Raw genomic sequence first — 12,508 nt, forward strand, 5'->3', positions numbered from 1 at the left:
AAATTTCCTCTACCCTACCATGGTCTTTCTATTATCCATGACTATACCAAAGCTAAACAAAGAGCCTTCGCGGGAAGCCTCGATTTGAAACCAACCAAAGCTCATCATGGCGGGCTCCTCATGGTATCTGGAGGCAAGCATGGATAACGATGCTCGAAGATAAATCGAAAAAAAGTGTCAAATGATTCTCATGCAAGACAAAGATAGGTAAGAGCAAGTCTTAATAACTGCATCTGAATGAAATTTGAGCCACTGTCACTACATTTCTTTTGTATTTTAAAGTTAAAACAGCCTAAGAACGCGAATTTAATGTTTCTTGAGCATGAGTAATAATTACTCATGCTCAAGAAATATTAAATTCGCGTTGTTGTTGGTTGCCCAAGTTGAGGATTCCAGACAGTTCTGTTGACGTTTAATATACTTAAAATAGTGAAAATATAGCCGGACCTTGATTTAAGTTTGCCATTTGATAGAAAATGGTTGTTTATATGACCACTGCATAAAATGTTAAGCAACTATACAGAATGCAGGGCCAATAATTATTTAAAGGTCTTACACAGAAAGTATCTTGGTGGCTCGCTAGTCATGACAAGCGTTAAAAGAACGAGAAAGATATAAGACATATATGTATAAGACAGACGTCAGTGCTCCAAGTATGGCTAGAATGCAGAATACCCAGCCCGCTAACTAGTAACAAGGAGGCGAGGTAAAATCTATAAAAATCAATGATTAAATCCCGGCACTGAGGCCATATATGGGTTGAGTTTGCAGTTGGTTTTCTCCCTTGCTCTGAGAGGTTTTTCCTTGCGTTCTCCAGTTTCCCCTCTCCTCAAAAACCAACACTTCCAAATTCCAATTTGACCAGGAATCAGGTAGCGGTATTTCGGTTTTACTAAACCAAGCGGTTTGTGGTATTTGGAAATTTCTGGGTAATTTTAAAGCCATTTGCGGTTTTTTAATGTTATTCTGTGGGGTGTTTATACATAATTTTGTGCGGTTATTCGTAACCCCCCTTATGCCCACCCTCTCAATTCTTCATATCCTACTCAGCCTCAGCTTCAATAATTGCTTTATTATTCATTAAAAATAATTCCAAGTTTAAAAATAAGCTAAACATGCTTACCTTCATCAATGTTAAATAGTGCATGTTTATTGGGAAGTTTAGGAGAGAAAGGGCTGTTTAGGTCTGCAAATATACTCCAAATAGCAGATGTCATCCATTGGGGTGTCTTTTTGCTGTTCTTTCTATGTTTTTAGACTATAGTTCTGCCATTATTCACTTCGAAAACAACTCAAGCTTGTCCCCAGGTCTTTTTGGTTAACAAGACAATAATCTGCAACGTTGCTACACTTTTGACATCATCGGTTCATTTCAATATGGCAAAATCCTTCCAAATTTGGTCAATAATAGCTGGTTATGATGAATTATGTGCGTGATTTTAGCCAATCAGCAACGGAGAAATATTTTGAATGAATAATAAATATTGATATGGTATTTGACTCTTCTTTTTCTAGTACTTGAAAAATTCCGGACAACCTACGCTGCTGGAGGCATGGCTGGACAGCATCCTTTTAATTTTAACCAAACTGGTTTAAACTTGTTACCTTTACTCGGGAGTCCATTGGGAAATCCCCGGCAGCTTTTGAGTCAGTTACAAGGGTTACGAGCTCCGCGGTCAAACATGGGTCTAGGATCATTTGGTCAAGAAAGTTATGGAAGACAGAGAATGCAAATGACTGATGATCGTTTCACAAGGGAACTGCCTGACTTTGACCGTAGAGAGAGGTCCTTTAGAGAGCCATACATGAGATCTCAGGGAAGGGACAATTACCCTGGCGAGAATCGCGATAGAGTTCATGGGCTGATGGACAGGGAAGTTCCAGTGGATTTCCTATTCCCAGAAATGGGCTCAGAAAGAAATGAAGAGAAATATGGAAGGGAGAATATGGAGAGGCAAAGTTATGGTATGCACAACAGAGGCAGATCAAGGTCACCTGTCCGATCTAAGGGAGACATAAGAGATAGGCAAGTTAGTCCTAGCGACAGAAAGTATGGATCCCGAAATGACTTAGCTGTTCCGTGGAATGCGTTGCTTCGCCGCCATTGTTATCTTGTACCCCCCTTAGATGACACCTATGTTTTGGCATTAAGTGGGAAACAACCAGGATGTCGCGCAGTCTTCATTGGTGGTCTTCCAAGCATGGCTGACGAAGACATTGTCAGGGAGATTTTCATTGTCTGTGGGCCTATTGAACAGATAAGCCTAAACAGTGTCCGAGCAAGTACACAAGTAAAACACTGCCAATTGCGCTTTGTCAAACTTGACTCTGTTGAGAGGGCAGTCAAGTTCAACGGTCATGTACTGGTCATTGGAGATGGTCGCGACAGAAAAACAAAAATTGGTCGCATTCGTGTTGATTATGACAAACTACCCGGGGGTAGTGAAGAGGTGCAGAGTGGCATGGTAGTCAAGGAGAAAGTGCAGCTGCCTCAAGATGAGAAGGAACAGGATTTGAGCTTCGAGTTTACACGCAAACAGGCGTTCCATCTTCTGGACCTGATTCGTCATGATCAGGCCTTAACAGAGTCACTTGGTACTTTGACACATTGGTTTGAAAGGGGAGAGTGTAACCGTTCTACAGTGAATGTCTTCCATGCATTACTTAACACTGTCAATAGTCTGATCAAAAGGTTGGTAAGCAGACGGAAGGAGCATGAGCAACGTGTTGAGAAACAGAAACAACAGGCTGTGGAAAGAGGCAATGAAATCAAACAGCAATGTAAGTTAACTCTTTAATCCTTAATATTTAATGCAATTTGACAAATGTCTCAGTAATCACTATTCAGGCATAAAAATAATGTATGCAGGCGATTTTCTAATTATAATCATGTTATATGCAATGATGTACCACATCACAGCAGATGTGCAAATGTTCCTGTGCTTATGTTGAAATATAATCAAGGTGGGAGTGTTAAGTAAGTAAATTAATAATAAAATAATAATAATGAAGTTCTGGGGTCAGCAGTTTTAAAGATGGCACATGGCAGCCATTTTGAAAGTCTCCACTGACTGCTTTTTCTTTTTGGTAAAGAGTTCCAGTCTCTGATTTTACTTGCGATAAAACTGTGTTGGTATTTGGTTGCTTGGAACAGACTTGAATGAATTTCATAGGATGGAATTGCGTAGTGCTCTTTCACCTTTTAGATTGAGTAAATTATGCCACTTTCCTTCTTTTCTCGAGTTTCTCAGAATTTTCTCGACAATTCCAGGAGTGGTGCTATATTCATTTTTAACAAAGCATGCTGCTCATCTCTGCTTACTCTCAATGTCCATCATCTATTTTTAAATGTGTGGGTCCCATGGGTAACATCCACATTCAATCAGAGGTTATGCTAAAGCAAGATAGGCTTTCTCTTAAACATTTTCTGTGCAAATCTTATTTAGATTTGCTAAGCATGGAAGAAGTAAACAACAAAAGTAACGTATTTGCTCGTGTAATTGAAAAGAGTATATTAAGTGAGATTGTTTATCTTGTCACTTGATAATGATGCGACATGAAACTTTGAAATGTTTTTTACATATTTTTTTGCTAATTATTATTCTTATGTGTGTAATGAAATAATCATTAGTTTATGGTTCTTATGTTCTACCATTAGGTGAAGCTGTATGCAGGGTTTTTGAAGCAGCAACGAAGCAGAAAGCATGGGATCATTTCACAAAGGCACAAAGGAAGAACATCACCCAGTGGCATGGTGCCATAAAAAATGTAAGTGTACTCAGTACTCAGTACAGCCTGTTATACAGGCTGCTACAGAAAATTTAGATCAGAAGGCAAAAAAATTGTCGCAGTGGAACCTTGACATAACGAACCTTTGTATACGGAAGTCCTTGGTATAACAAACGATTTTCTTCACCCGAGTAATAGTAAAACATGTGGAAGAGTACCTTGATATAATGAAACCTTGTGATAGCGATAAATTTTGCCAGTCCCTTGGCAACTTGGTAATATTCAGGTTCCACTGTATTAAGTAGGCAGCAAAAGATTAGATCGTCATCCGTGTTTGAGGTACATATATGTGGGAGGAGGGTTGCCTCATCTTCCGTAAGGGAGTCCAGGCACCTCTCCTGGAATATTGTTAATTTTGGCAGCCCTGAAAAGTACATTTTAGTGGATTTTTAGTGGCCAGGGATATAACTTTGCCATCAGAATAGCACCTTTGTTTCATATTTTCCCCATATTCTCTATATTTTATATCATATTATGTTTTTGTAATCAAACATAAGCGTTAAGACACAAATAACGATACATCAGATTCATTATCTCTCTTTAAATTAATTTCTGTGAGTAGCCAGCTCTTCTGTGAAATGTAGATGGGAACTGATCTGCTTTCTCACACCGTTTCTGGAGAACTTCATAAAAATCCTTTTTTGCAGAAAGGTGAAATTATTTACCCTTACAAAATGTAAGTGCAAGATTATGATTTTCTTCTTACAGCCATCTGCCATGTTATCAGTTGCAGCCATCAACCTTCATGTATGCCTCTACTGTTATTTAAACCACTCAGGACAGGCCACTTCTAAAAAAAAACAACAGCAACAGCAAATCTTTAATTTCCTTAGCTACAAAATTTAGTAAAAAGTTATCCAGCTTTTACGCAATGACAATGTTACATCAATAGCATGCCCATTTAGCACATGCATAGAACAGTGAAACCTCGCCTAATGGCCACCTCGGTAATACAGTCACCTTGTTATTCAGCCACTTTTTTGGATGCCTGGCAAAATGGCCATACATTTTCTTGTAAAAGAAATCCTTGTTAATACGGCCAAATTTTTTTGTCCCCTTGTTGACCGTACTAACAGGGTTCCACTGTAGAATACAAATTTAGGGGTTGAACCTAATTACAGACTGTTTAAATACCTGCAACCATTGTAGTTAAAGGCATTTGTTTGTTGTATCAAATGTTGATAGCAAATATTAACATATATGTATTGTTAGTTGCTTGAGATAATATTCATTCAGATGAAGACTTGAAATGGTCGTTACTCCACAATATATCTTGTTGAGTTTCTTTTTTTTGAAATTTCCTAAGTGGACAAAAGGAAACACAGACCATACCAAAAGCTAAGTTGTAGACTTTTCATCAAAAAGCTAATATTCTTATAGCTGTCATACAACTCTTGGCCAACCTCATACATCTTCAGGTCTTTCTAACTTTCCTTGTTGGGTAGGTTAAAGGTGCTAGAAATTCTATGATGCATTCTTCAAAGACTCCTCCTTCTGTAGGTTTAAAGCTGTAGTTCTATTGATCGCTTATCCAAGAACATGAACATTACCAATATTTAGTTGTTGTTAAAAGATAAGAATCATAATATCAGGGAGGTAAGGGTGGTGCATTGCTGAGAGCACTCACCACTCACCAGTGTGGCCTGGGCTCAAATCTTACAGTCAACTCCACATGGGTTGTGTTATGTGCTCTTTCTTGCTCCATGAGGCTGCTGGTTTCCCTCTCTCCTCATTAATCAACATTTTCAGATTCCATATCATTTGGGAACAAGGATATCACAGTGCTGAGAGTGCTCACTTCCCATTAATGTGACCCGGGTTCAAATCCCGATGTTGACGCCATATGTGGGTTGAGTTTGTTGTTGGTTCTCTTCCTTGCTCTGAGAGGTTTTTCTCTGGGAACTATGGTTTTACCCTTTTCTCAAAAAACAACACTTCCAAATTCCAATTCGACCAGGAATCAGGTAGACGAAGAACCACTTAGTGGATGTCCTTCCCCGAAATCATTATTTATTTATTGATTGATTTATTTATTTACCAGTCTAGGATACATTAGGCAAAGAAGTCCTTTAAGGATGTGCTACCACTAAATGGTTATTGATTCATCATTTTATTAAATACGTTGCCAGTACAAGTGTCACAAATGTGAACATATTTTCCCCCGCCTCTCTTTGATAAGTGTTAGTTACATCTGTATGTGTATGGGTGATAAGTTTGACTCTCTCCTTTGGTTTGTTATTTGAAAGTTGCCATGGTTAACACTGGCTGGATTGTTACTTAGAACAAAGTACATGCTCCCTGCATTGTCCAGCTATTGCCTTACTGGAATCTGATAGTCCGTGCAGAACACAAGAAACAGCCTTTAGTACCAAATGATTTCCTTGAGAAACTGATGTTTCTCAGTTGTTTAGACTTTTAAGGTCTGTTGAAGGTTTGATGGTTATCACCACACACCCACATTTTGGCAGTAATGTAGCATGCTTCACTCAAATGCCATTTATTTTTCCAGTGTGACAAGTGTTCATGGGGTGTATTTACTTCCCACAGAAAAAAAAATGTTGCATCCTTCAGTGATTTTGTTAGCTCCATGTCCTGCATCCCTGACGCATAAAAATCCCCAAAGACACAAAATAATTTGTGGTATTCATCCCATAGGACGCAGAGATAGATCAATTATTGATCAATCTAAAGATGTTTTTCTAGAATATCCTGTTTGTGTGATTTCTGTGCCTGTGCTGTTCTTGTGGCTGTTGTTAAACGACTCATTTCTTTTAGTCTTTGTTGTGCTTTACAATAGAAGGAGTATATTACTGTAATTTGGAGTTTTGGAGTCTGTCTTCAGATTAACTGTGTGGTTACAAAAGACCCTGGGACTCATGGTTTTTTGAACTGGGGCTCATTGGTTCTGGACTGGGACTCATAATTTTTCACAAGATGAGTCCCGGGACTCACCATAACTATTATTTTGTAACAGAATCACTGATTCTTTCCAGTCTAACCCCATCCCTTCAAAACCATTCGAGTGCAAAAAAGTAGCACATCACTGTTTACATGGTCATTCTGTAGAGTATGACCATCCAATAACTGCTGTGGCTACAATGCCTCACTCTTTGAGTGAATTGGAAGACTGTGAAGGTAAGTCAATAGCAGTTCTCACTGTTATCATTGTGTGCCGTCCCCAGGAGATCAAATCAGCCAAAGAGGCTGAGATCGAGAACCGTGTCGAGGTAGGTATGGATCTGGATGATGAAGTGCCAACGCTTGGCGGGCTTATCGAGCAACCTGCACTACAGACATCAGAAGAGGCAGAAAACCAACAGGATCAAGAGGAAGCTCAAACAAGCCTATCGACGACAAAAGCCAAGAAGCGGCGAGTGGAAGCTTCAGGTACTGTGTCATTACACCACAGGCATCTGTAATTACAAATTTACTCCTAAAGGTGGGTGAGTTAATTATGCACAGTGCAAACCCTTTGATTGGTAACGGGATGGAATTCGATGTGCTGCCATTAAGAAGCTGTTAGCAGTATGCCTAGTCTCTCTTTGACCAAGAGGACTGTTCCTGATATATAGTATTACTTGTTTGAAGCTGGTTGTAAGAGATTCAACTCTGTTGGTCTTTCTGTTGAACCAGGTAAGTTTTTCCAGCTTCTTCCCCTCAAGGGTTACGTGAACGTACAATATGAAGCTGCTCTTGTGAGCTAAGCTTTTTGATCAGTTGGAAGCTTAATACTGATGCTCACTCAAGCAAAATTGGTCTGATCATGCCGGTAGCCGGAGTTAAGGACAATTTAGACAACTGTTATAGCTCAATGTTGTAGTTCTTGTCACTAAGTACAGGTTCAATGAGAACGTGACTAGAGCTCTTATTTTTCTGTAGCTTCCGTCGGAATCTTCACTAGACACGTGTGATGAGCGCAGAGCAAAATTTATTTCAGTAGTCGATTAATCACGTTTTCAAAACCCTCATCATGTCATTTTTTTCTTGATATCCTTCCATTTTCTCTTGATTGTTACTTGAAAAGTCATCTTGGCCACCGCCTTAGGAAGTAATAAGTCAGTAGAAGTAACATATCGTAACAGTTAAGTGTCAACTCTTCTGTGTAATCTGTCAGTGGATATATCTGTTAGCCTTTGAGCTTTAACCCCTCTGTCATTACAGAGGCTATCATTTTATCATTTTCTCTTACCGAATCAATAGATGGCACTGCCTGAATTGGATTTACACTCTACATTTTGTAACCTTTAGTTAGGCGACAACCTGCATAAGAAGGAAACAAGTTATAACCTTACTCAGCTCTTTGTACTCCAAGATGGGACCCTTGGTCATGGTCCATCTTCTTCCCTATTCTTCTCTAAGAAACACATTGAAGCAGGTAAAGAAAATTAGGATGTTTTCATCAGGGACACAGCCCATTAGAGGACCCCATAAACGGTTTACGGTCGTTTCGCCAACGTCCTGTTCGCCAACTTCTGAAGTCGATTCGCTTGCGTGTTGAGTCAGCTCCTTAACGGCTTTCTCCTGATCAGTGGCTGAAAGAACGAAGTATGTACTTGCGTATCGCACTTTTTTTTATCATGGCTGAGAGAACGAAGCATATACATGCGCAGCGCTCGGTTCGCTTCTTAGCTGAACGACATGACACATTCGCGAATGGGACGTTAGCGAAACGACTCGTGACACGTTGGCGAAACAACCGGTCACCCTCTAAGCTACGGCTCAAGCCACATGCAAATGCTAAATATTTGTTAACTTTATTACAAGTGCAATCATTGAGTCGTCGTACTTCTTCCATTTAAAATGTGGTATCAGCTACAGAGAATTGAGGTTTTAACGGTAGGGATTAAAAGGTTTATCAATTGTATTTATCCTGTAGAATCTGATGCTGACTCAGCGGATACCTTGAGGTTAGAGAATGAAAAACTGCGAACGCAAGTTGAGAGTCTAAAGGCAATTGCTGAACAAAACACAAGTTTGATGTGGTCCATGCAGAGTTATCAGTACCAGGCAGAGGAGATAAGACAGCAGTACAACAACATGATAGCAGCTAAAGATTATGAAGTATGGAAACCCTGCATGAAAATTCTTAGTCTTTGAAGGGTCTTAACCTATTCATTTTTGTGCTAAATAAAACTATGGCACCTTGCAAGAAGCGCCTCCTTTTGTCTTCTTGATTGAGAAGGAGGGTAACTGGTCAAGTCGCCCGAAAGTTATCTCCCCTAAAACCAGAATTAAGTCGCCCGAAATACTGAGTCATGTCGCCCGAATTTTATCAGGTGAAGTGCATAGAGAAACAAAGTGAATTTTTGTGAAATAAAGAGTGTGTGTAACATATATCGTTCTTTAAACCATCATTAGACGAAACAAGCGGAATGAATGTGTAACATACCTCGTTCTTTAAGTGATGTTGAGACGAAACAGGCGATATATTAAGCTTATGTGTAATATCTCTCTCTCTTTAATCCTTGATGAACAACGAAACAAGCGCGATAAATGAGTAATATATCTCGTTCTTTAATCTTCGATGAGACGAAACAAGGGCGATAAGTGTGTAATAGGGATGCTAGGATGTTGTTGAGCATGATAAAATTTCGAGCCACCTAATTCAGCATTTCGGGCGACATCACTCTGATTTCGGGCGATGATGACCTCGGGCGACTTGACCAGAAGGAGAAAAGGACTCTCTGCCTGAATCGCGCCAAGCCTTTGAAGTCACAGCAACCGGGATTTCTGAACTAGTCAATCTTGTTTTCTCTCGTCAAACTGTTTTTTAATGCAAGCATCCATTTATTGATAAAATTGCTGGTCATAACTGAGCCCGCCGTACTAAGCGCATGACTCTTAGGCCTGGATTGGAAACTTTATCCAAGCAACATGCAACTCTCGATTCATGCAGTCTTTCTCGAGTACAGTAATATTGATCAAGCAAGCGAAAGAAAGGCGCTGCTGGCAGGTTGAAACTATCTTTGAAGGCTAGTAGAATCCATTTCCCGCCATCCTCCGAACTGAGCGCGAACCACTGTAACTATTCAAATCATAATAGAAAACACCCAAGCAGGAAGATAAAACTTCAAATGCATAAAAAAATACAAGGTATTTCTTTTTTGGGGTGAAAGCCGTGCTAGGCATTACACGGTATCCACAGTATAAGTAATTATGAACTCTACCTTTTTTTCCCCTTCCTGTTAGATATTTAGTCTGACGAAAGCCCTGCAAGATGCGAATATCCTCACTGATCCAAAGGTAGTGTAAACACGTTAATAACGTTTCCTTTTGTTTGAACCCTTCAGGCTCCAAGGATGATAGGCATTAAATTTATCCTGGCTTGTAATGCAGAAAAGACATCGCAATATAGGACGTAACCATACAATATGGATTCTCTTGACGTGTTTTCAGCAACTTGTCTTTACTACTTTTTCGTTTTCGTTGTCTTCTCTCTTAGAGGTCGTAGGAATAAAGTCATAATTACGGTCATCTCGCCCGAAGTTTTGTCGCCCGAAACGAGAATTATGTTCAAAACTCAAGTGGAACCGTTTTTTGACCAGGAGTGTAGGCAATGGAAAATCGTCTCTACTGCGCTTTTTTCAGAAGAAATTTTCTGTTGTTGTTGTTGTCGCTGTATTTTTTTTTTAGCAACGGTTTTTTCACTGCGGCAGGTTTAGGTCAGTTTATGTTAGAGCGCTGGTCCATTTAGCGGGAGTTCGTAGGTTCGACTCCCGGGGTTGGACCAAACCTCAGCACAATCTTCACAAAGGCGATTCGGTTCCCCACCTCCTTCCCAGCGCATCTTGTTTGTAGACTCGTTCTCAAGACAAACGAAATAAAACTTCATAAGAATGCAAGACTTTCCTTTTGATTTTCAGAGAGCGATGGCTGAGTTCGAAATTCTAGTGGACCTGGGCAAGGATAGCCATAATGTCACAGACATGGACCTCGATTCAGAAGAACTCACAAACCTTAACGAAAACGGCAACGAGAACAGCAAGCTTGGGATGCAGGATGAAATTGGTGGAATGGGAGAGTTTACGGCAGAGAAAAACGCAGAAAATGGAACTGGTGTGGATCTTGCAGATGGTAGTGGAGGTTTGCAGAGTGACAGTTTGAGTACAGAGCTGGTGGAAGTTGGCAACAGTGAAGAACTTTGTCTCGAAAGTTATCCTGTGCAGGAGGTACCAATGAAAGAGGGTAACATTGGGTGCTCTGTTGAAAGTGAAAACGTAAACACTGAAACAGAAGAAAAGGGGATCAAAGAGGAAGTGAAAGATGAGAAGCTTGATGAAGGTAAGGTGGCAGATGACAAAAACAGCCATCAAGCTGAGGAAGACATAAACACCGAGGAGAAGGCGGAGGTATTTGTCAAAGATGAAGAGAGCCACGAGGAAGACGCGGAAAAAGAAACCAGTCAGGAAGAGAAAGAAACTGAAAAAATGAAACAAGTGGAAGATGACAACGTAGAAGAAGAAGGGAGTGGCCGCTTTGTGGAGATCGATGACGAGCAGTTCGAAGTGATTGATGACATGGATGAGGAAGACAGCGATGATGATTACAAAGAAATTACTGCTGCGGGCAGTTCTCTGCAGGTCTTTGATAACAGCGCCCAAAAAGTTCAAGACAATGAAAAGGCAGAGTATATGAACAGTGACCGTGCAAACGAACAGCTTGCGAGTGATTCAACTAATTATGCTGAGCTTGACTCTAGTACCCAGGGAAAAACGCAACAAAGCGAAGATGATTACAAAGAGGTAAACGCGCAGCACCAGGTAACCACCGACTCATCAAATTACAAACTAAATTACGATTCCCAGTATCAAGCCTGGCTCTCAGCAGCTGTGAACAGCCGTGCATCTTTGAATTACGGACCCAACCAGGTGCGCATCTCCGGGGAGGAGCTCGTACTTGTTGGTATTATATGTTCCTACCTCCAGCTTTGCCCCGCAGGAGCTACAAGTGGCGAGATACGAGATTACCTGTCGAGGCAGTTCAAGGAGCGAAGAAGGGATGTGGTAGATAGATTGCTTTCAAGCTTGCCCGTTTTGTTCAAGGCAGAGGATGCTAGTGGAAATGCCAAGTGGAAGTTCTGTGGATTAGAGAAGTTGGCTGAGGCAAAAGGCGAGAGCTGAAGAAACGTACAGAGACACCAAGCAGACGTGGCTGCTGTTGATGCATGTCATATCTGATAGCAACTTAAGACGGAATCCACCAGGACCTTGAGTAATTTTGATTTTCAGTGGACAAAAATCTTGTACCAGAATTATTTAAAGCATATTGCATTCTTTCTTACATTTTTCAAGGGCTAAAAATGTAATAAATCATCTGTAGTAACACCAAAAAAAATTTCTGAGGGGAGCCCGAGAAAATGTCAAATTTCACCAAATTACATCTTACACATGAAATTTTCAGAATTTTACCTGTGTTATACTACTACATCAGAAATTTCTGCAATTTGATTGGCTTAGAGCAGTGGTATTTCGGCTTAATTTGAAATACCTACATGTGAAAATTACAAACCTTTTGTGGGTAGTAGTGTAAGCAAATAATAGCATATTTTGTACGTGATATTTGGTATAAATACCACTCGTGATATTTCAAAATTGTCTCAAATTTCACTCGCCTAAGGGCTCGTGAAATTACATATAACAATTTTGAAATATCACTCGTGGTATTTATGCCAAATATCACTACAAATCATGCTATTACCTATACTAATCACAATTCTTGT

At 40.1% G+C, this 12,508-nt stretch overlaps 1 protein-coding gene across 1 annotated transcript; it reads left to right on the forward strand.

The window, feature by feature from the left end:
- The first annotated feature begins 100 nt into the window (after positions 1-100).
- Positions 101-12,049, forward strand: LOC140950149 (uncharacterized). Its single transcript, XM_073399335.1, has 7 exons — positions 101-207; positions 1,516-2,781; positions 3,659-3,768; positions 6,972-7,176; positions 8,666-8,850; positions 9,979-10,032; positions 10,653-12,049. The coding sequence occupies exons 2-7, from the start codon at positions 1,554-1,556 to the stop codon at positions 11,907-11,909; spliced, it is 3,039 nt and encodes a 1,012-aa protein (XP_073255436.1). The 5' UTR covers positions 101-207; positions 1,516-1,553; the 3' UTR covers positions 11,910-12,049.
- The last annotated feature ends 459 nt before the right edge of the window (positions 12,050-12,508 follow it).

This window comes from Porites lutea, chromosome 10 (genome assembly GCF_958299795.1).
Source record: "Porites lutea chromosome 10, jaPorLute2.1, whole genome shotgun sequence".
Taxonomy (NCBI): domain Eukaryota; kingdom Metazoa; phylum Cnidaria; class Anthozoa; order Scleractinia; family Poritidae; genus Porites; species Porites lutea.